This window comes from Meleagris gallopavo, chromosome 2, assembly GCF_905368555.1.
Source record: "Meleagris gallopavo chromosome 2, MGAL_WU_HG_1.1, whole genome shotgun sequence".
Classification (NCBI taxonomy): domain Eukaryota; kingdom Metazoa; phylum Chordata; class Aves; order Galliformes; family Phasianidae; genus Meleagris; species Meleagris gallopavo.
The window spans coordinates 104,073,590-104,098,115 of NC_139405.1; the positions used below are offsets into that span (position 1 = coordinate 104,073,590).

At 47.8% G+C, this 24,526-nt stretch overlaps 1 protein-coding gene across 1 annotated transcript; it reads right to left on the reverse strand.

Moving 5' to 3' along the window:
- Nucleotides 1–400: 400 nt before the first annotated feature.
- HADHA (hydroxyacyl-CoA dehydrogenase trifunctional multienzyme complex subunit alpha) lies at nt 401–24,484 on the reverse strand. The gene is made up of 20 exons (XM_003204563.4): nt 24,332–24,484; nt 20,110–20,151; nt 19,949–20,019; nt 19,237–19,370; nt 17,877–18,015; nt 16,764–16,883; nt 16,572–16,674; nt 14,370–14,492; nt 13,478–13,596; nt 12,537–12,593; nt 9,612–9,721; nt 8,992–9,126; nt 8,316–8,487; nt 7,568–7,654; nt 6,244–6,384; nt 4,934–5,002; nt 3,962–4,157; nt 2,970–3,084; nt 2,259–2,404; nt 401–927 (listed from the first exon to the last, which is right to left on the reverse strand). The coding sequence occupies exons 1-20, from the start codon at nt 24,417–24,419 to the stop codon at nt 782–784; spliced, it is 2,313 nt and encodes a 770-aa protein (XP_003204611.2). The 5' UTR covers nt 24,420–24,484; the 3' UTR covers nt 401–781.
- Between the last annotated feature and the right edge of the window lie 42 nt (nt 24,485–24,526).

Below are 24,526 nucleotides of genomic sequence, written 5' to 3' on the forward strand. Positions count from 1 at the left end.
GATTTAAAGCCTTTTAGTTTAAACTGAGCTCTCCCCACGGGGGACCCTTCTGGCCTTTGGCTGCTTGATTTGCAATTACAGGCGGGTCCATCTGCCAAGATAACACTGGCGGCAGCGCTCGGGGCCAGACAAAAGAGCCGGAGGCTCCTCGCAGCCACTGATGGATGGCGGAGGTGACAGAGCAGGGCTTTGTTCTGCACTGCCGGCCTTTTTCCACTCCCCCCTTGCCCTCCCCTTGGTTGGTCTCACAGCTCAGCAGGCTGCCAGCAAGCGTGGGCGGCCCACGACATACCGAGAGGACCCCTGAGGATTGCCTGAACGCTTTATTTCCACCCCAGATCGGTTCTGTTCCTTGGTGCCAAGCGGCTGAGCCCCAGCGAGAGCAGATGAGAAGCAGGCATGAAGTCCAAACCCAGGAGATGGGGATTTATTGGTGGAGGCTCACAGAAAGGCAAGGCCCCAAGGCCAGACATGTGGAGGATGGTGCCTGCCAGGCCCCAGGAGCACTGGTGGGTGCAACATGGAGGTAAAGGCAGAAGGAATTCTCTCTCAGCCACCAGGCTCACACCGGCACAGGACGGATGTGCCCAACGCACAGCAGCTGATAAGGCACTTGAAATGAATACAAGCCACAAGGCAATCTGCTGCCACCCTCCTTCCTTCCCTGCCTCCCTAGGGTGCCTTGCAGATTAACCTTAAAGAGAATTGGAGGCGGTGGAGCGCCAGTGCCCCCCGGGGCTCAAGCTGATGGTGTAGCACAGATGGGCATCGTGGGCCACGCTCACTGGTGGAACTTCTTGCCTGGGCTGTTGGCATAGTCCAGCAGCAGCTGGCATGGTGTGAACTGGCTGCCATAGACGGCCTCGTACTTCCGCAGCTTGTCCACCAGCTGCTTGGCACCATAGGAGTCCGCATACCTGAAGGGACCTGGGGGGACAGGGGAACACGTGCTGAAGGAGGGAAGAGCACCAAGGCTTCTGGAAAGGTGACAGCACTGGATTTGGCTGATATGCCATAGAATCCTTAGAGTTGGATGGGACTTCTGAAGGTGGTCTAGTCCAACTCCCTTGCAATGAACTGGGACAGCACAGCTAGATCAGGTTGCTCAGGGCCTGATCCAGAATGGCCTTGCAAATCTTCAGGAATAGGGCATCAACCACATCTCTGGGCAAAGTTTTCCAGTGCCTCACCACTCTAACTGTAAAAGACTTATTCCTTATATCTAACCTAAATCTACTCTTTTAAGCTTGAAGCCATTTCCCCTTGTTCTATCACTACAGACTGCTAAAGACTCTGTGCCCTTCTTTCCTGCAGCTCCCCTTTAGATACTGACAGGCCGCTCTCCGGTCACCTTACAGCCTTCTCTTCTGCAGGCTGCACAGCCCCAGCTCTCTCAACCTGTCTTCATAGGAGAGCTGTTCCATTCCTGGGATCATTGTCGTGGCCCCCCTCTGGAGGCACTCCCACAGCTCCATGTCTCTTTTATACTGAGCACTCCACATCTGGATGCAATACTCCAGGTGAGGTCTCACAGTGCAGAGGAGAGGGGCAGGATCACCTCCCTGACCCTGCTGGTCACGCTTCTTTTGATGCAGACCAGGATACAGTTGGCTTTCTTGGCTGTGAGGGCACAGTGCTGGCTCACGTCTAGCTTCCCATCTACCAGTACCCCCAGGTCTTTTTCAGCAGCTTTCATCCTCCAGCTTGTATTGGTAATGGGAATTGCTTTGACCCAGCTGCAAGACCTTGCATTTGGATTTGTTGAACCTCACGAGGCTCTCCTGGGCCCATTGCTCAGCCTGTCTAGGTCCTTCTGGATGGTATTCTGTCTCTCCGGTGTGTTGACTGCACCCCACACTTGGTGTCATCAGCAAATTTACTGAGGGTGCACTGAACTCCACTGTCAATGTCACTGAGGAAGATACTAAGGTGTATCAATCCCAGATAGGACATTCTCTAGAGGAGAAGCCCAGCTGCTGACACAGGAAGCCAGCACCTCATCCTACGCATGAATCCAGCCCAAAGGGGATCAGAAGCATCCCATCTTTGTGCAGCCCTTTGTGTCAGCCCCAACTGTTGCTTTTGTTTGGTTCGAAATGTGCACCCTAAGATCGGTAGCAAAACTTTGAGTGCCCCTGCATGCCAGAGAACACCCTGGGGGTACCAGGCTGCCTGCAAGGAAGAGGGCAAACTGGGGCAAATTATTTTGATTCCATTCCTAGTCTGAGCTTGCAAGGAGGGATGTACCAGGTACTTACCTCCCAAGCAAGGTGGGAAGCCCAAACCAAACACAGCACCAATGTCTCCCTCCACGGGGTTGCTGAGGATCCCCTCCTGCAGGCACATGGCTGCCTCATTCACAAACCTCGTTACCAAGCGCATCTGGATGTCCTCATCAGTACAGCTGCAAAGGAAAGAAATTTTTCAGGGCTGTGCAGCTCAAGATAGTAATTTAACAGAAGAGTGTGTGAAGAAAGAAGAGAAGGGACTGTGGAGGGAAGGAATCTCTTCTCACTGGAGCTGTCCCTAGCCATGTGAGGTTAAGGACTGCCAAGTTCTATGCTGTGACTCAAAGCAGGCATGTAAGAATGCAAGGAGTTGAGCTCCCAGATGGGAGCTGCTCCAGGAGACATTTCAGTGTCAGGCTGCACAACAGGTCTGACACATGAAGGCCATGGTAACCCACCTGCTCTGACAAACCCAGCCACCACAGGAAACCTTTCTGTAAAGGCGCTCAAGCAAGGGCTGATGAATTCAAGGATGCTCTACTACAAGCACAGGCTCTTCTGAGCCAACAGTCTGCTCACCTACATGGTAGCTGGTAACAGTCAACTGGCATCCAGAGTGACCCCGTGTTCAATGCTATCCTTCAAGGCTCCCGATGCAGACATTGTGCTTGGAGCCAGGAGGAGCTGGGCAGGGCATGAACCATACCACACCAAGCACCACTCAGTGCTGCACGTACTTACACTTCAGGTTTAGCTGGCAACTTGAACTGCGCCAAGATCTCATCCATGCCAGAATTCAAGCTCCTGTTTTTCACCCCCTCCTGGTAAATGTAGAAACCCTTCCCTGCTTTGCGGCCTGCCAGAGAAAAAAAAAAAAAAAAAAAAAAGACAATCACATCCTGCCATTTGTCTCACGTGCTCACAACACCTTTGCCTCTGAACTCGTGACTCCCACTTCTGTTAGTGTGACCAGATTCTCTCAGCACAGGCAGCCTCTCTGCTCTTCACAGCAAAACTGCTTGCTGCCTCACCAAGGAGGAGGAAGGGGCTCATGTCCAGCTGTCTCCTTGGCAAAATGCTGCTATCTGTGCCAGGCCCCAATGCCTTTGCTAGGTCCAGAGGACACCCAAATAATGTCACCATTTGCATGGCTTTGGCAGTAAAAAAGATGCAGTCCTTGATCGTAAGAGAAAGGGACAGAGATGACAAGCTCTGAGTAAGTCTAACTTCCAGGTTCTGGTCACGGCAAGGGTTGTTTGGAGGGTGAGAGGTGCCATGGCCCAAGTGCAGGTCCCACTGCTGCACATAGCTCCATCCTGGCATGCTCAAAAGCACAGCTGACTCCTGAACCCACCGGGAAACAGCTTCTACCATATGGACAGAGCCATTGCCTTCCCTCACATGGAGCTTCTATAAGCCTCGGGTCAGAGCTTGTTTCATTTCAGCACATTCATTTCCAGACACTTGCTTTTCATGTCCCTGCACGTGCAGGTCCAATGAAAGAGCTAGGCAGAGCTTCATGGCATCCTGCTTGCTGCTTTTGCTCTAGGCAGCATCTCTGCCTGCCGAAGTCATTTCTGCAAAGGAGGGTCCCAAGGCTTACTCAGGGTACAACTTCCCATCCCCTTCCTAGGACTGCTCTGTCTGCTCTCACCTGAAGAGGCTGATGGATGCAAAGTACTTTTCCTTGGAAAAAAAGGGAAATGTTGAATGACAGCAGCCTAGCACCTCACCTAAGAAGCCCTTCTGCACCATGAGCTTGAACAAACCGATGCTGCCACCTCCAAAGCGCTCGCCGAAGGCCTTGCCAAGATCCTCAGCCACGTGTGTGGCCACATCCACACCAACCTCATCAATCAATGTGGCAGCACCCACTGGAAAGCCAAAGGCTGTAGAGATGGCATCCACTTTCTTTGGGTCAATACCCTCCTGCAGGGATAAAACGGAAAGAAGTGAGATTTCTGGAAACCCACTGTGGGGGTAGAAAGGCTCATCTGGGGTCACAGATCATGACAAGCCCCATTAGCTGCTTGAGAACAGAAAGGAGCAGTGTAATTGTGCTCCCAGAGCTCCTAGTTCTCCCCTGACTTTGTGCAAAGAGGAAAACCCCAGGCACCAGGTCTCATCAGATCAGATTATGTCCAAGAAAAGGCTGAAGATAACCACAGGCACCAAGGCTGGTGCCTCACTTCATTCATTAACACAGTGCGATGCCAATTCCTTATAGGTGGCACCAAGTTCCATGAGGGACAGGACTCTCTTCTGAAAGATTGTTTCAACAGAGCAAAAACCTGCCCAGCTCAATCCCTGAACAGGGCAAGAGTATGACATGGTGGCAGGGATTTGATCGTTGTCTCTGTGTGCTGTGACATACCCTAATGAGGACAACCTGACTCTGAGCCCACAAAGACTCTCTCATGCCTGCTCTGGTCAGCAGCAGAGCCAAAAGAAACCTGTGTGTACACCCCTGCCTTGCTCCCAATCACTCTTCTGAATGCTTGTCAGCTGCATGTCAGGGATGTAGTAAGGAGACAGCCATTCTGTGGGTTTCCTTTACACCATTAATTGCCTGAGCTGCTGCTCCTTGTCTTGCAGATTTACCCAGTTTCCCTTCTCAGCCAGAACTTGGACCAGGCTGACATGGCAAGGAAGCAGCAGAATTTAAATTACTGTTTGATGGACACTGTAGCCAATGGGATACACACCTGGAGAACTCGGCCCACTTCTGCCAGCATCGGGCCCAGGCACCTGGTGGTGTAGAAACCAGGTCCATCCTAGGGAGGAAAAGCACAATAGGAAAGCAGGTGAGAACAACCTGCAGGAACAAACTGCCTCTATCAGCAGCACAAGAACTGAATTTTACAGCCCAGGCTGCAGTTCAGGCACTGACACGCATGGCAGAGACACTCAACTCCATTTTAATGGAATGCAGTCAACTCCCAGATCAACTTCTATCTATAGGACTCACCAGTGTTTAAAGCTGTAACGGTTTACTTCCTGGAAATCCCTACAAAACTTTATTTAAAATAATGCCTGGAGGACCCAGGCAGGTTGCAGAAGTCGCCTGGCTTCACCAAATCCAACAGGAAGATGAGGAGAAAAAGTGGCAAACACAACTGAAACAGGCGTAAGCTGGTTCTATCTCTGATATTGCTTGCAAAGTCAAGAAGCAGGAGACAGGCTACAAACTACCATTCTGGGAAGCATCTGATGTGAGGGAGAGGGTTGCAGAAGCAGCACTGTATCTCCACTGGCCTTTAGAGATGCCTGGGGTACCTTCTGGCAGGCCAGTTTTCCCAGCATCACCAGAGAGACTTGCTCTGCATTACTGGGTGCTTCGCACACTAGTGAAAACACCAGTCCAAAACTACACTTCCCAAACTGGCATGAGCCTACAGGCTGAACCTCCCATGCAGCTGATGCAGTACTGCTGGCTGTCAGCTACTACGAGAGCACAAGACCAGCACTGTTTTGAGGGCTGTGTGCTCAACAGAAGCCATAAGCCTAACCCTCCATAGTGGCTTTGACACTCTGCTGCTTCCACCTACAGATCACAGCAGTTCGTTCTCAGCTCCTGCCTCTCTTCTCCCTCTGCTTTGCATAATTCTACCTCTACACTTGCACACCTATCACACAAAATTTAGATCCAGGAAGAGGATGGGTACTGCTCACAGGCTTCTCCGTCCCTGCAACTCCCCACACAGAAGAGGTGGAGGGGTCCTGCCCACACTCTCTTCTATCTCTGATGTCTCTACAGACTGCAGCCTCTTAGAAGCTGCTTAGAGCAGGGATACAGCTCCTTGTGCTGACCCATCAGACTTCTCCTGTGTCTCTGGCCCTTCAAGGCAGCTCCAAGGGACATCTAAAGGATCAGCTAGGCACCTGTCTTCTAACCTCCATTTTTACTTCTCTGCATGAGTTGCTCTTATCCACAGCCACGTGAGCCTTGTTTCAGTGCACAAGCCCACTCTTTTATTTATAATCCCAACTCATATTTAGTGTAGCATTCCCTCACCTTTACCACAATGACAACTTTGCCTTGTTTGAGGCCAACAGCAACAGCAGAAGCAGCTGTGTCCTGCGATGTTTTGTCTGTAGTGATGATTTCCAGCAGCTGCATTTTGTCAACGGGGGAGAAGTAGTGCATCCCAATTACCTAGGCAGGAGGAAGAGCTCAGTGTTAAGAAACACTCTGTGTTGCACTGCAAAATACTGGAAAAAAAAAAAATTAAGTGCCCAGCCACAGACTTTACTGTATCCCTTTCCAGTGGGAGGATTCTTCCCCCTCTCCTCAGCTTTCCCAAGGAAGCAGCACACATCCCACAGCTCTTGTAAGGACAAGAAGGCATGCTTTCAGCAACTAATTACAGAGATAATCATAGCCTTCCTCCAGGAAGAGCGTTTAAGGGGTGATTATTTGTCTGTATGCCTCATCCTCCTAACATGTCCATGTAATCAGGATGTCACCTTCATGCCTCCTGGAAGCTACACTTGGCACTAAAATTCTGCACAAGTCAGAGGCACCTTGAAGGACATTTGCAGTCTGCAAAACTAATTAAAGAAACTACATTAATTAGTTAACTGATTTCCTATTCGTTTCCCCATAAAGAGTCATTACACAGACAATTTATTCAGCAAGAGGATGTTATTTGCAAATGAACAACTAAGATGCAATTTGCATTTCCAATGCAACTAGGGTCTGAACAACAAACCAAGAAGAGACTCATGAAGGTCACAGAATCCTCCAACAGTGGGAAGGGCATGTTGTTACTCTATGACCCTTACAGATATCCAAGAAACTTGTACAGTAACATGAGCAGCTCAGGCAACGCACTGCCCTGGGCAAATTTTAGACCATTTTAACGAGTTGAAGAAACCAACCAAAGGTATCTCTGCTTTTATATTTGTGGAATATTTTCCAACTGATCTCCAGAGCTTCCCTTTCCTTCTCCTCAAGATCCTACTGCCTCCATATCCTACCTACCTCAAAATCTCTGGCTTTTGCCCCTTTAGTTTCAGCACCTCTGAATTCAGCTTCCAGCCTCCAACTTTTCTTCTCTTTTTTGCTGCCAGATTAGTGCCTTCTCCCCGAGGAGGCACATTCCTACTGTGGTAAGTCACTCCTACATCTAACCAACCATTAAAATGACTTAGGTTTCCCTGTCTGGAGCTTTTCTCAGCTTCAGACTTCTGTAGCTTCTCTGCCCGTTTGGGCATTAACACATTCCAGGGAAAAAGCAGAAGATCCCTGCTCTGCTCGCCTACATCAAAACCATTTTGCCACTACAGACAACTCAGCAGAGAGCAGACTCACAGGCTCTTTGGTACTGAGTACTCACCTTGTCTGGCCTCTGGCTAACAGCAGCAATTTGGTTGATTGGGAGGGCAGATGTGTTACTGGTGAAGATACAGTGAGGAGGGATCACCTGTGGCAGGGAGAGGAACAGACACTTTAAATGCAGAGCCTTCAGAGTCAGATGTGATGAGCAGAGTCTTAGAGAACAGTGCTAGTACAGAGCATTCCCAGCACCTGCTAACGCCTGAGGAAAACCTGATTTTCTCTGCCAGTGTTATAAGTTTATTCTAAGCCTGGCTGAGTTGGGCTGCTGATTTCCACTGGAGGTCTGCAGTATCAGTCAGTCTCAGACCTCCTGTGATTCTGCAGTCCACTGTAACCACACTGGATGCTGCAGTGGGGGACTTCAGATGAGCACAGGACAACTGCTTTAGCAAACAGTTATTTCCCCAGTTGTGCTCTTGAACAGAGAAGAGCAGTGGCAGCAAGCCACAGATAGGTAAAGGACAAAATGTGGAGATACCAAAGGACATTACTGTCATTCTGTCTCAGAAGAATGGAAGTTTTTCTGGAGTAGCTCCCAGGAGTCAGAGGATATTAGAACTGTCCCCGTTAAGCTTAGAACTAATGACTCCTTATTCACAGAATGGGAAGTTTGGCCTTGATGCTCACCCATGTACTGAAATGGGTAACCTGCAGAATAAGATGTGAGAAATCCATTGGGCAAGACACCCTGAGTCTCCACCATACAGTGGCCATGACTGGTGTAGCTGCTCAAAACCAATACTCACGGCCTCCACTTCCTTCAGCACTTTGTGCTTGATGTTAATGTCCTCAAACACAGCCTCGATCACCATGTCTGCTTTCTCAAAGCCCTTGTAGTCTAGCTGGCCTGTCATGTTGCTGAGAATAGAGTCCCTCTCAAATGATGTTAGACTCTTCTTCTTCACCTTGCCATTCAGCCTAGGGAAGAACAACTGTAAGAGAGCCTGCACAGGCCAGCCCAGACTGCTGGATGTTCACTGTGACACCAAGGATATCCCTAACTCCTGGAACAGGGACCCAAAATACTATTTCCAATTCAGCAGGACTGTCACTGGGCTATCCTGCCATCTGGAAAAAGGAGAACCCTGCTCACACAACTTGGTATATCAGCCAAGACTACTCCCTCCAACTTTAGCTCTGTAAGCTACTGATAAACCTAAAAGCTAAAGCAATCATCAGATGGGTGGTCCACCTACTGAAGGGGCTAAGGCTGAGTACTTTGGGTCTATTTCATAGCAACATCTCAGCACACTGCATAGGACAACCTTACATGAAAATATTTCGGTGGCATTTAATGGTAGAAGCTTCCAGAGGAACAGAGGTGTCTGTTTCTGTCAATTTTCTGACTGCCAGCAAACAAAGGAATATTTTGACTAAGGGAACCCCATCCCATGCCAAGCAAACTTCTGCAAGCTCACATACCCTTTGAAGACTTGCTGCTGTCCTCTGTCCAAGCCTTGCTGCGTTGTGTCTTTCAGAATGGTCTTCAGCCCTTTATCCACTGAAACCTGTGCAATCCCAGCTCCCATGAGCCCTGCTCCCAGCACTGCCAGGGTCCTGTAGTGGAAGTGTGAGGGGAAAGCATTCAAAGCTGGAAATAGCTGAATTCCCATTGCTGTGGTCAGACTCACACAGATAGAGTCACAGAATCATTAAGGTTGGAAAAGATCTCCAAAATCATAACAGCTAACCACCAACCCATCACCACCATTCCCACTAAACCACATCCCTAAGTGCCACATACACCCTCTTCTTGAACAGCTCCAGGGATGGTGACTCCACCACTTCCCTGATCAGACTTCCAATGTTGGACCACTCTTTCAGAGAATAAATTTTTCCTAATATCCACCCTGAATTGTGTCTATACAGGCACAATTTTTAAAAAAGCAAAAAGACTTAATTTGTGGGTGAGACCTCAAAACTACAGAAGATTAACATTTCCAAGGTTGGAAATCTCTCTTCTGCTTTTCAGAACTCAAGGTTTTGGCCTATCAGCAGATGTCCTCCAGCTTCTCCTTCAGCCCCCCCACATTTGCACTTACTTGACCTCTCGCTGAGGTGCTCCAAACTTGTTCTTCTTGCAGCGCACCTGCCCATGGTAAAGCCCGATCAGAGCCTTGGACTCATTGGTCATTGCAAGGTGGCCAAAATTCTGGAAGAAAGGGAAGAGGGAAGCAAAAACTTAAGCCTTCAGCAGCTGTCACACTTCCAAGCGTGCACAGACGAAAAAATATAGCACAGCCACGAGCCACGTAGATGAGTCACCTGGAAATGGAAGCACAAAGTATGTTTGTCCTCTCTGTGCAGGGCACCTTTTGTGCCAGGCACAGCTCTCTTTGCACCATTACCTCCCATGCAGGCCAGCAGTAGGGAACTGCTTGCTCAATGTCATTTCCCATGAACAATATAATGTAAAGATAGCTCTAACACACGGAAGTTTCTACAGGAGCAAGAGTTTGCCAGGGAACAAAAGCAGCCATCACTTTCGCGTGCCCACCTCCTTCCTTCCCCACTAACGCATTCAAAACTCATTTCCACTCATCCTGGGAACCTCCAAACACAGCTCTGGGGAGGAGCATTCACTGGCAGAGTAAATCAGAGGTGAAGCTGCTGCCTCGCCACCTCTGAGGGTTTTACAATGCAGGAGCCACTTCTGCTTCCCCCAGTGATAATAATTTACAGACATGAGACTAGAGCAAGCAGCGACCCTTTCTCTCCCATGTGCATCCTGCACTGGCTAGGGCCATTGTCCCAGCTGCTTCCAAGCGAAAGGGTCCTGCACTCAGACTTTGAGAAAAATCTCTAAACAGGCCACTTCTCACTGACAGCAGGACTCTGATGCTATTTTCAGATGATCACAAAGAGGCCACAAAATCAAAGGCCTGCATAATCTCTCAGCATTCAGCATGAAAGAGGAAAGGAGACAGGAAGACAAAAGGCAGCATACGGCGACTGCAAACTAATGATGCTGTCTGAGCCAAATCAGCTAGGGAAAGTCACTGATATAATGGAGTGTGCAGCAGGCAGTACCTTCCCTCACTACTGTCCTCTGAGTTGAAGGCTTGTTAAAATATCAGAAACAAGAAGATTGAAAGAGAATCTGTGATTCTCCTATCCTAAGGGAAAGGAGGAGGCATTAGAAAAGGCATGACACAAACTCTTATTCTTTAGGGGGTCCTGGTAAGATCTTCATCCTGCTGCTATTAGGAAATAACCACTCATTCTTCTCTGTAAGGTACAGAGTATCCTGAGTCTTTTATTCAGCATCTGATCAAATGTGGGTGGAATGAATAACTAGAACAGACAGTTCTGGGGGTGCATCCAGGAGGTCACTGCTAAGGTACAGGGCAGACAGCTACATCTCAGACCACGACTTCACCACCAGAAGAGAACAAAGCAATCTACTGACAAAGCATGAGAAACTGCTGGATGTGCCAGACAGCAGAATGAAAAGCTGGTGAAGGCTGCAGACAGTGCTATGTGAGAGGGCTGCATTTCAGCGGTGCTGAAGGAGCAGTGATGTGACAGATGGCCCAAATACACAGATAAACAGATGGGTATGTTGTGAATCTTCTGGGGATCCGTGAGTTGCAAAGCTAGCAGTGCTCAGGTAATGACATCAGAACCACTGTGCGAGGCCAGGGTTATCTCACCTGTATCAAAAATACTAAGTTTGAGTACAGATGTTGCAAAATTGAGACCAAAGAGGAAAAAACTAATTACTTAACAGTTATTGGTGGTGAACTGAACAAACACGGCAGGGAAGTAAAGAACTGAATGGAAAGAAAGGACAAAACAAGGGTTTATTTCACAGAATGAATGAATCACAACCCCATTACTTTCTATCCTGCCACTGGATACCAAAGTGTGCAGCTATTCCTTCCTTATTGCTTCTGGTATTTATGCACACTGATAAGATCCCCCCTGAGCATTCTCTTCTCCAGGCTGAAGAGTTCCAGCTCTCTCAGCCCTTCCTCAGGTGTCAGATGCTCCAGGCCTCCCATCGTTTTTATGACCTTTTGCTGGACTCAGTCCAGGCTCCTCTGCCTGTGCTGGAGACTGAGGCTGCTCCTCTCAAGGGGCAGAACTTGGCACTTCCCTTTGCTGAACTTCACAAGGCTCCTGCCTGCCCAGCTCTCCAGCCTGCTGAGGTCACTCTGAATGGCCAGTATTAGCAGTACTCCCATTGGAGTGGTTGCTAAATAAGACCAGTTCCACTGAGGGATAAGGAAAGAGAAGTCTTGTTTCTGTGGGAGAAACCACTACTGAAAACAAACAAGAGCACCACAAAAGCATCTAATGTTCACGAGTACTGAAAGTCATCAGTGAGTGAGAAAGGACCAGCACAAACTACTTTGAGCTAGAAAAATCAAATGGCAAAAAAATAAAAGAGTAAAAGACAACATCCTCAGCAAAGACAATGGTGAAGAAAGGTGTCAGAGTAAATTGAGTGTTGGTGAAAATGGAAGTTTGTTCTTGGGAGAAATTACTTGCTTGCACCAAACTAGCTGGAAACACTCCTGAGAATGACATCACCATAGCCACACCTCTAGGTTTCCTGTCCCATGTGTCAATCAGAACAAACAAATATTGCTCAGATATACAGAGAAATCAAACACAAAGTCCTGCTATGTGAAACCTAGATCAGTGAACTCAGTCTGATTATTCCCAGCCCAGGAAGAACAAGCAGACAGGAATGAGAAGAAGCACAAACTGTTTTCACAGATGAAGAACCCTGAAAAAAAAAAAAAAAACAAAACTAAACCAGAACAACAAAAAACCAAACACAAAACCAGTTCTGTTGTTCAAGATAGGCCTTTTCCACAGCCCCACTTGCAGAAGAGTGGGCAGGGATCCAGGCACCATTTTGGGTAGCCTGTGAAGAATATTATCCTTTGTGTGCGTGGTAAAACTCACCACACAACTATACAGCTTATTTACTGCTACCAGGGATCTCATCTTCTTACCTGGGATTCAGTGAGGTATCCAGTCTCTCGCCCCTGATCAAGACCAGCCTTTACAACCTATTTAAAAACAACAATAAAGATTTCCCGTGATTAAAGGCATGTCCACCAATAGTTATGCTTTAATAATTGCTCAGCTGCACCTCCTGTTCTCACCAGTGACCCCTCCCCAGTATTCAAAGGGCACTTCAAACGCTCTGGGTCCTGTCCATGCTGTTCAAAGCAAAGTTAAGGATCACCCTGTCCTAGCACAGAGGCAGAACCACGGCAGTGAGTTTTCTGCCAGGTTGGTATTTACACAAACCTCATGGATTCAGTAAGACTCTGCTCCTGTAAGGTCACAGATCTCAGAGGTGACATTCACAGGTTTTAGAGGTGAAGTCACTTAAAAAAAAAAAACAAAAATCCAACCATGGATAATGTCTGTAAGTAATACAATGCCTGTGCTACTTACAGAATTAAGTTTTAACATTCTGTGCGATTAGTGCTAGGAAAACAGCACTAGTTATGCTGACAAAGTTTTACAGACAAAGAATTCCAAGCTAAGCAGTCCTTCTCTTGGGTTTCATAGAATGGCCTGGGTTGAAAAGGACCACAATGAACATCTAGTTTCAACCCCCCTGCTATGTGCAACCAGCAGACCAGGCTGCCCAGAGCCACATCCAGCCTGGCCTTGAATGCCTCCAGGGATGGGGCATCCATAACCTCCTTGGGCAACCTGTTGTTCCAGTACCATATAAATTGGTGATCACGTTCTGGGAAGCTATTCTGAATTTTGCTGAGTTTGCTCAATAGACCACACAACTAGCCCCCATATTCTATAGAGATCAGTACTTATGGTTTGGCTCAGAGGAAGGAAACACCAATCCCCTGCCTGTTGCCATGTTATTTACCCCAAAGATCCATCTTCACTTAGGTTTTTTATGTCTCACAGTGGGCATTACCTCAATGATTTTCAGTGGAGCAGGGTACAGCCCTTTGGTTTGCTTCTGAACTTTGCTCTCCACTGTCTTGTAGACTTGCTGCCTCACAAATGGAAGAGCCATTGCATAGTCTGTTATCTCTGCAAGATGGAACAAAGCATGTCTCAGCACAGCAACCAGCCTTAAAATAACTAAATTACAGTTAAAGAGTAGAATCATAGAATCACTTAGGTTGGAAGGGTCCTTAAGAATCATTGAGCTCCAACCACCCTTCTGTAAGCAGGATTGCCAACCACTAAACCAGGCTGCCCAGGGCCCCATGCAACCTGGAGGTGTGACTGTTGTGCAGCTGCAATAGGAGTGTGCACCAGAAACTCAGCTAATCACAGGTAGCATGATCTGCTCAGGAGAGCATCTATGGCTTTCTCCATGGACAAATCTCTTCTAGTGCTAAAACATCCTCCTAATATAATTGCAAAGCAGAACTCGGAGAGATGTCATGATTTCCAGGCTCTGTTAACTGCATAAGGGCACCACTAAAGAGGATCAGTGCAGGGCAGATCAATGTGCCACTCCTCACCTAATTACACAAGCTTTATACAGAACCTGAAACTAGAAATTTGAGGTTGGACAGTCCTGTAAAGGCAGCTGCTCCTCTCTTCCCATAAGCCTGGATCCCTTCTAGGGTGCTTCAGAAGCCATCAGGCACAGCTCTGGCCATGCTACTTGAAGATCAGATCTGCACAGCAATCTTCTAACTACCAGCCCACCTGGCTCAGGAGACAATTTACAGCATCAAATAACTTTGCTTTGATGACAAAATTAAGTAGTAGCATGACCTTATCTCTGAGAAGCAAAGCTGGATTAATATTCACTGTAGTTCCCTGGCTTGGGCTGTGGTGCCCAGACTTACTCTGTACTAGTCCTTTTGATCTCTTGGCAGACACAGTCTTGTTGGCTAACCCTCTGGCAAAGCCAATTGCTACCTCCTCCAAGTACTCAATTGTTCGTGCTTCTGGAGCCTTCACACCTGGCCCTGTGAACAAAAGGGAAGTATTGAGGAAACACAGCAGAATTTATCATTGATGAAAGCAGCTCACTTGGAGAAAAGAGGGTATGACAGCAACAGGATATTCCTCTGAACTGCTACCACTTTGTTTCCCTCCCTGCTTTTGACTTTTCTCAATTCTGAAGGTCTCCAAGACATTTAATGTTCATAGTGTTTATACAGAAATGCCAAAATGTCAGATCCCAATGGAAGCCAATAGCTGTACGCCGATTAAACATGAACACTAATCTCAGAGAACAACAGAAAAACTTTGGTTGGGTGGGAACATGGCCAGACAGTCTGACCTACTGCTCAAAGCAAGGCCAAGTTCAAAGTCTGGATTTAACTTGAGAATTCAGTCAGGTTGCTCAGGAATGGCCTGAGGAATTTCAGGCAGGCTCTGAACATCTCTGAGACTGAAGTTCCCATCACCTCTCTAGATCCTTCTTTCAGTGTCTGACTGTAAAGACCTTTTTTTCTGCTCTGCAACCTGCAAAGAACATCCCCATCCAACTGAAAGTCAGTTAGCAATTCAGTGTCTGACTACAAAGACCTTTTCAACCCTCTTGTCGCAGTTTGTGCCCTTTATCTCTCACTCTTTCACTCTGCATAAGTGCAGGCACCATGAAAATCTTAACAGAACTCAAGTTTTCTGCCTCCCTCCCTCTTGTTGTGCCTCTACTTTCTTATGTAGCACAGAAAGTCTGCACAACTGAGGTTTACCAACGCTGCTGCTATCACACAGACAACAGTTACCCAACACCACATCCCTGAAAACTACCTGTACTGCATCTAATGTCCAATAAACCCTCAATCTTCAAGTGCAAGAAGTTTCTCACTTGCTTTAGCTAGTACTACATACAGCAACACCTCGCCTCAACATTCTAACTGTTGCAGTATCCTAGCCAAGAAAGCCTCAAGTTATCAACTAAAATATGTTTTATTATATAAAAGGCACATGCCAGATTTGGGCATACCATTAAGCACATCAAGAGAATGCTGTGGAGTCTCTTACTGAAGGAGAACTGCTTGCAATTCATGAATCTGCCTCCTAATCAATGCTATCTCCTTCCTTCAAAGTTTTCTACAGTCAACTACAGCATAACCCAAGCTAAATAAACTGCTTTCATGCAGACATTGAGAATGAACATGAGAATACTTGGTAAGAAAGCTCAATGGCACTGGGTGCTATTTGAAGGAATAAGAGAAGTCTCTAATGCTTGCATATCATCTTTTTTGTGATCCTTTTATGTCCTAATCTGGTTTGAGTCAAGAATGGTAACATGTTTTCAAAAAATTCAGTCTTCTTTAGTAATGATTGGTATAAAAAGCCACTCTAGTTAGCTCTTAAAGGCAATTCACACTTAATACATACAGTGGTAAAGCTTCATCAGCAGATTTGACTCACCCCTGGGTACCACGGATCTATTTTATAAGTGAAAACAAAGCTAATAACATCTCATCCAGCTGGTCTGAGACAACACACATGGGAGCTTCCCTTGCATTTCTGAGAATAGATAGCAGCGCTTTTAAAATACGTTTATATATTTTCTTCACATTCAGGAGCACTTGGAAGTGCAATCTGCTCTGCAACCTGCAAGGAACATCTCCATCCAACTGCAAGTCAGTTAGCAATTCAGAGTGCCTAAGCTGTGGGGGTTGGCTTCTCAAGATCTTGCCACTGGAATTAACATCTGCAGGCTGCATAAGCATTGATCATCCATTCTTCCATTACAGATTGCAATCTGTTCCTCTGACATGATAAATGAGGAATGCAGGTTCTCAACTACAGCATCAGCTTAAGCAAGAGAGCCAACAAGCCTGCTGCCCTCTATGCTAACCTTCCCCTGTTCACTTAGCTTTAGCCTGACGTTTCAAGATCCTTGTGCTCATGCTTCAGCAGTGGGAATGAAGATTATCCTGCAGAAAATGGTAACAACTTTGCAGTCCACGTGCTCTGCTCCACCTAAACTGTGGCATCAATGATTTCTCCCCCCATTAAAATGGAGAGGTTAACCAACGGGCAGCAGATCAGCTTCCTAGCAACTCAGAGGCACCATGTCTGACCTAGTGGGTCCACCAGCTGGTCAACCAGACCCATCTTCTTTGCTCTGTCAGCATGGATGTTCCTCCCAGTCAGCATCATATCAAAGGCAGCAGGAAGTCCCACCTGGAAGCACAGAAAGGGGATTTTAGAAAAGAGACTATATCCTTGAAGCAGCAGAAGAGGCTGTAGAGTAAAGTTTTTCTCCTACTTACCATCTTTGGCAGCCGCTGAGTTCCCCCTGCCCCTGGCAGGAGTCCCAGTAATACTTCAGGTGTTCCCAAGATTGTTTTCCTGTCCTTCGTTGCTATTCTGTAGTGACAGGCAATGGCAACCTTAAAAAAAAGGAAGGGACAACTGAAGGTTTCCCTGGGAAAGACCACAGAAGTGAGCATCCATCAAAAACGTTTCTTGTACATACAGCTTTGGCTTTCCTCCTAGTTCTATCCTGAGTCCCTAACTCAGCTGGCTCAAATTCCTTCAGTGCTTGTTAGGGCTTCTTCTAGCACACTCAGAGCTGATGGTAACAAAGAGCTACTGACATGAACATGAGACTAACAATCTGAATCAAGCTATTTTCAAACCTCGTTAATTTAAATCTCACTGAGACCTTTAAGGACTAGAGTCACACACTGCATTTAAAGCACGATTCCATTTACAGATCACCCATGATATAATCACTTCATCACCAAGTCCAGATCAATCGCTGTGCTTGTAAAGATGTGATTGCATAAGAAGTATGCAAGCAACTTAAGACTATTCCCATGATGTGGTTCCACTTTAGCAACAAATTTGCTCTACGAGTTACTGCTGTCTTAGTTTACAATACACTGAGTGGAGATTATGAAGCAGATACTGCACCCAGCTGAAGGGGCAAGCAAGGGAAAGGGCACGCAGGCCAGGGTGGAGCCTGGCCAGATTCCCCACACTCATCCCTCCCACAAGAACCTTTAAAAGAACAGAAGCTGTTGGGATGTGAGACTCATTTCCAGCCTGAACTCTGCCAGCAGTACTTATGCAAATTCAATGCCCGCTGGAAACAGCCTGTTTGCCCTCGGATGCTCTCATCTCAATGTTATTCTGGCCCACACACACCATATCTGCCTACCTGTCTTCTGACAGAAGCAGGAAAATTAGCATGGCAGAGCTCTGAAGCTCAGAAGCTCCAAACCATTAACTTGCCACAAACTCATTTGAATGGATGTAATGAATCCATGCCAGGTCTCAAAACCCTCACAGGGTAGACCTGCAGGCATCATGTGGATAACTTGGTAGCACCGGTTCTCTAACTCCCACTGCTGCTTAGCAGGCCCAGAACTGCTCAGTACCTCCAGTCCTCCTCCCAGGCAGGAGCCACTGATGGCAGCAACTATGGGCTTTGGAGACTGCTCAATTTTTTCTAGCATCTTCTGTCCTTCCTGAGAGAGCTGAGTCACTTCCTGAGAAGTCTTGCAGGCTGCAATCATGCTGCAGTGAGGCAGAAAGGCTGATCAGAACTGGAAAAGCACTGAGAAAACAGCAATAAAATGGAAAGTGCTTCAAGGAGTTTGCTCCCCTTTTCCCACAAAGCTCCAGTGACTGACAGACAGGCCAGAGCTATTCAGTCCCACAGTCTTAGATTAACTGACAACGCAGGAAGACTACTAAATTCAGTGGGTTAAGTCACCACATGCTGACACTGGTTTGTGCTTGCAGGCAGTGAATGAGTTCCCTTGTGTCAGGGCTTTGAAAGGCTTTGGGGGAGAAGAGGAAGGGGTCATAGGAAAACCCAAAGCACTTGCCAGAAAGGGTGCGGGGAGAATCCAGGATCACTTTTTAGAGAAGCAGATGGCCAGGCTCTGATGCTGCACTCTGCCAATTAGAGACTCCCTCAGCCAATTATTCCCATGGAGGCTAGAACTGTTTGCCAGGCAGGCACAACTCAGCAGGCTTGTAGTGCTGAGGCCAGCAGGCACCTCTTAAACACAACCTGTCCTTTTGCTCTGCTCTTGCTACCCCCTCCTTCCCACCATATCACATATCAAGTGCCTGGCCTTATTCACGAGCAGAGCAAAAAGGTAATAAGTTTTTTGAAAGGCTGGTTTGTCATTTACCTTCCTGAGAGCTTAGAGTTTTCTGGCTTTTAATGTCTTTAAACAATAATTCTGCCCTGCCTGAGGTCAGGACTAACAGCACTCCAGGTCCCAGTGAGAGCACCCACACACCCTGTGAGCTCCCCACACTGAATGGCCCAGGAGGCTGCTTGGATGCTTCACATGGCAGGAAGCCAAGTCCTGCCTCATCGAGGGGCCGTGCTGGCAGACAACCAGGCACTCAAACCCAGCTTAAATGAAGCTCTGCATGTAAATTATCTGCTCTTGTTGCGTCCCGGCCCAAAGCACAATGCTAACCCCAGAGCCAGGAAAGGAACTTTCCTTGGCTGCACCCCAGCACGCAGGAAGGAATGACCCAGTGCTACAAGCAAATTGAGTTTAATGACTAGCCAAGCTCCTTTTTATCAAGGACCTGACTTCGTCTGAGCAAGCTGCACATCCGGTGCACAAGGATTTCACACCCAGCCTCTGCCTCACCCCTGGGGAGAAGTCAGTGACAAACTGCTCAGACTGCACAGCACACCAGGACTCTGGTCCTGATTACCAGACTTCAGAGGAAACACCATCAGCATAACTTGTAAAACCATAAACTTACTCAATATCTGCTCCAGCAATAAAAGAACCTGGCTTTGAAGAGATGAGGACGGCACTTTTGACTGCTTCATTGGCCCAAATCTCATTCATTACTTCAGTAAACTCTGCATTCAATTGTTTGGATAGTGTGTTCACCTGAAGGCAGCAAAGAAACATTGTAAATAGGGATTGCAGGAGATTAAGAAAACATGCATGGAAGACAGTCTGATTAAAAAAAAAAAAAGCCAAGGCCAATGGCAAACCTGAATGCATTTTCCAATCTGTCAACAGAAGGAATAGGCCATTCAGGAATTCACTCAGACTATTGCTTGGTATAATTATAATCAGAAAATCATTACGGTTGGAAAAAACCTCCAAGATCACTGAGTCCAATCATCAGCCTATCCTCACTGTGCTCACTAAGCCACGTCCCTCAGTGCCACGTCTCCACGTTTCCTTAACACCTCCAGGGACAGTGACCCCACCACCTCCCTGGGCAGCCTGTTCTAATGCTTCACTGCTCTTCTGGAGAAGAAATGTTTCCTAATATCCAACCCGAACCTCCTCTGGTGCAACTCAAGGCTATCACCTCTCACCCTCTCATTAAATGTCCAAATGCTCACTGTCCAATTTTTACTTTGTTCACAACTTTGAAAGGCTGCAGGTTAAGGATGATCTTGGTCTGAAATCATAGCATTTTCAGTGCCTCCTCTGCACTGCAGCTGGAACAGTACCTTTGAATTTGGTGTGTTGAAGCGTACAACAGCAACATCTCCTTTGATATCGTAGCTCACGTGGGTTCTAGCTGGAAACAAGCAGGAACACGTTATCAGCTTATGTTCAATGGGTTTTAGCAAAGAAGATGAACTCACATACAAAAAATCTTCAAGCTTACCCTGAAGAGCAGTGGAGGTGGAGACATTACGGCAAGCATAGCCTAGAGAAAAGATGTTGCAGATGTTAAATGAATGCTCAGTAATCTCAGCTGCAGTGTCCCTTATTAATGTATCTTCCTGTCTCCCTTTGTGCCAAGCAATATTATAGAAAATCCTGATCATCAGCCTGCTCCCTCTTTAAGGCTCTGTGCTACCAGCAGAGTTCAGCACACTCCATGCTATGGAAGTCACCTTCACACACAGCTGCCACCCTGCAGCTTCCAATACAGGAACGCCAAGCTGAGGGCAACAACCAAAGCCTCATTCCTCAAAAGCTGAGGAGAGACAACAGAGGCAGCACATGGGGGTGTTTTGCCATCAGGGCGCACAGTTCAACACAGTAACCTTCAGATCTCGTTGCACTATGGGGAGTTCGGAGCCTTCAAGTTATTCTCCATAGATCAAATAATTGCCCTACAATATTCCTGCAAAAATATACTTGTGACCTGTGCCAACACCAGCATTACTTCATAGACAGCAGGGAGTGCACCTGGTAAGCCAGAGCAAGAGCACACGATGTTTATTCTCTCCTCCATTCTCTATCAACTAAATACCAGATCTATCCCTATCAATTACAGGAAGAAGCATCCAGGCAAACTTGTTTTGTTTCAAAGCACTCCAAAAACTCAGACCACCATACAAACAAGTTCTGTCTGCAAGTGAAACCCGAAATCTCCTTTTTCTGCTGAGAAACTGTATTTTGTCCAACAACCTGTTGCTACACAAATGAACCCCAGCTCTGTTTGAGTGACCTTGATCCTGACCAACAGGATCTTCTTCTACTGCAGACCTATGCTGAATCACTGCCAAAGCTGCTTCTCACACCGTAGTGCACACCTACCAATGGCAAACTTAGCTGGGGGAGGTATATTGCTTAGTGCTGATAGTAGGTTCAAGATGAAAACAATCCCTTTCCCAGCAATTAGGTAGAAAATTCAGCAGAGGAAAGCTGCAATCCCTCCCTGCACCCCACCAGCAGGTGCTCTCTCCCCCCCACAGCCCCACCAGACAGCTCAGGGCTGAAGCTCCCCTGCACTTTGACCCTCCTTCCACCCCGCCGCAGTGCTGGCAGCAGGCTGTGACCTTTGTGCTCCATTCCTCAGGTCCTACACACACACAGGGCTGCACACAGGACGGAAACTGTGCGTCGCTCTGCACCCAAATGCCATCTTATAAACAACGAGTGAATGGATTTCCACTCCAAAGCTACTCTGAAGTATTTGCAGGCCACAGCGTGGCCCGGGTTGCAACTCCCCTAAACTTCTAGCGAGCTGTAGACAGGTATTTCTGAAACTAAGCACACATTTGAGCACAGTTTGACAATAATCTCTTTGCTGGAAGATGCTCCTCAGCATCATTCTCTGCATTATAACTTAGCAGCATTTTAACCTGGCAAAAACAACATCAGTGCTCTGCCAAGAAGATTGGCACTGTCTGAGTTCTTTCACTTTAATCCTGCATTTCTTCCAGGCATATCAGGAAGGAGAATTAGATCAAATGAATCTCAGTTGCAAAGCAGACGATCGTGTTCTCCTTCCACACCCACAACCAGATTCTGGTAGAGCAGGGACAGCAACATCTCTCCCCAGTGCTTACCAACAGTTTCCTCCATCGTATGACCCCAATCCAAAATAAGAAGAAGAAAAACATGAAAAATGAATTAACCTTATCCTACAACCAAACACGTTTTCCTCTTTCAAATTCCTTCACACAAAACAGACTTTTGAGAAAACCTTAAACCTTGAACTCAACTTTGCTTTCAGGTTTAGCAAAACAAAAGATAGGAAGAGGGGGGAAAAATAATCAAGGGCAAGGCTGAACAAATCTCACCATACTTTAAACACAAACTCTTTGGGGAATGCTAGTGTCGCAAGAGTAAAAGCAGCTTAACAACCAAGTGAGGTTTCATCAGCCTGAAAGCCTTTTATTTTAGATCCCAGCACACTTGTTTTTAGTTTTGGATGTGGAAGATATTTTCCACGTTTACTTGGTCACAGTACGTCTGCTTCAGGAATCAAATCATTCAGCAACAGTGCTGGTAACTTGCCAAGATCAGAGCCAGAAACCCCTCCTTTGTGATTCTGAGGGTAACAGCACAGCATCAGGCCAGATGCACACTTCTGCCATGTCACTAACGAGTCACTCCAGAATTAAAACTTTTGAATACAGACCAATTTTGCCTACTTCATTCATTCCAACTGAAAAACCGTCTGGAGAAAGAATGCTTCATAAAAATTGCTTTCGGGACTCAGCACACAACTTCTTTCCTGACAGCTAGCCAGGACCCATTTCCTCCCACTTTCTTTTCTACCATTTCCCTGCTACTTCCCTACCCAGCACTTCCCTGTGCTCACCCAGAGATGGCAGACCACTCGAGCTGGGATCAGGATCCATAGGTGGCTGAGAAAAGGCTCCTTGTAGTCCTGAGCTAAGCTGAGCAAAGCCAACGAGCTGCAGCACTTCCAGCCTCTCCTGTAAGCTGCAAGATGGGAAATGTCTGGCACACTGAGCCTCGCTGTCCCCTCCGGGAAGCTGTCAGCACACGTAGCTGAGCAGGTAGGGCTTGCTCCTGAGTTTTTCTTTAGCCTACTTACTGCCTTTTGCATGCTTTCTGGCCTGCCCTAGCTAGGTTTGCATGCTGCTTGATAAACGCTTTGTTGCAGCAGAACAACACCATTAATTATGGTAAGCAACAGCAGCTCCAGGACTGTAATGAAGAACATTACTAGAAGAAACAAATCCACCAACGATGGCCCCAGAAACCTCTGGAGTTCCCACAGTTCTGCTCGTTATCAACTGCAGCACTCTGCTCCTGTAGCAACCAGGTCATGCACAAATTTGCTCCAACACCATATGAAGACAGGCATTAAGTTCCAGGAAACACTGCTAACTTCAGCTCTACATCCATAGAAGATTCTAAGGCCCTTCAGAGCACAAAAATTGGCTGCTTCCAAAAGCCTGAGCTTTGTTCTCAGATCTTACTTGTGGTGCTGGTGACTCCTCTCTTTGGAACTTCTATAGGGAAGCACTGCAAATCAGGTCAGGGAGCAAATGTATAAGGGAGAAATGCTTGCACATCAGAATTATGGCAGACTGTGGTGCACTAGAGGTACTCCCCAGCCATCTGGGGGCTCCTGGCACCACCAGGTGCGTGCAAATGGGTCCCAAAAACAAAGGTCTCCCCCAGGGGCACAGAAACACTGAGGTGCTATGAGAGCTGCCCCAGGAGCCAGACAGACATCCAAGGACATGGGGACAGCCCTCATGCACACACACAAGGACACAAGGACTGCCTTGTCATTTCAACATACACCATGGGACACCTCCAGAGCCACACAGACACTCCCCCAAATGCACACATGTACAGAAGACATACAGAGAGCAGCTATCCTATAGGGATACCACAGCTCCCCAGGACATGGGGACACACTGATATCCCCATTGTGGGGATACAGAGGCCACAGGGGTGAGATCTTGGCATGAGATGGCAGCTCCCTCAAGGAGGCACACACCCAGGAGCTCCCCTGCCCCCCCCCCCCACATACCTCAGCAATTCCCATCTCCACCAGCCTCCACAATACATACACAGAGCCACTCTACTCAGTAACCCCCTCACATCTCCCAGGAAGACTCTCATGTGTGGATACACCACTTCACAGCCCCTTTACCCCCAATATACTCCTAACAAAATCCTCACCCAGTGGGAACAGCGGGCCTTACAGAACCACAGAATGGCCAGGGTTGGAAGGGACCTCAAAGATCATGAAGCTCCAACCCCCTGCCACATGCAGGGCCACCAACCTTCACATTTCAGAGCAGCCCAGGCTGCCAAGGGCCCCAGGCCCCATCCAACCTGGCCTTGAACACCTCCAGGGACGGACGGGGCATCCACAGCCTCTCTGGGCAGCAGTTCCAGCACCTCACCACTCTCACAGTAAAGACTCCCCTCCCCTCACAGATCCCTCTGGTAACACAACGCCTTTTCCCCTCACAGCCCTCCTGCTGCCACACATCAGCACACCGCCCTCTGCCCCTCACAAACACCTCAGGTGCCACCTGCACACCACACCCCCCTCACAAACCCTCTTGCGAGGCCTCCACACCCCCCAACCCGACCCAACCACCCGCCATTTCACCACTGACCCCCCACCTCGCGCACGGCTCCCTCCCCCCGCGGCTCACCCTCAGTCGCCGGGCGGCGTGGCGGGCAATACTTAGCTGCGGCCGCGAAGCGCCCCAAGCTGCCGATAGCGCGCACTGCGGCCGCCATCTTCGATGCGCGCGAGGTCGAATGAGGGAGAGGCCGCTAGGAGAGGGGGCTTCGCGCCGCGCCCGGGGCTGCCCACATTACTGCCTGTCTCCGAACACCGCCGGTTT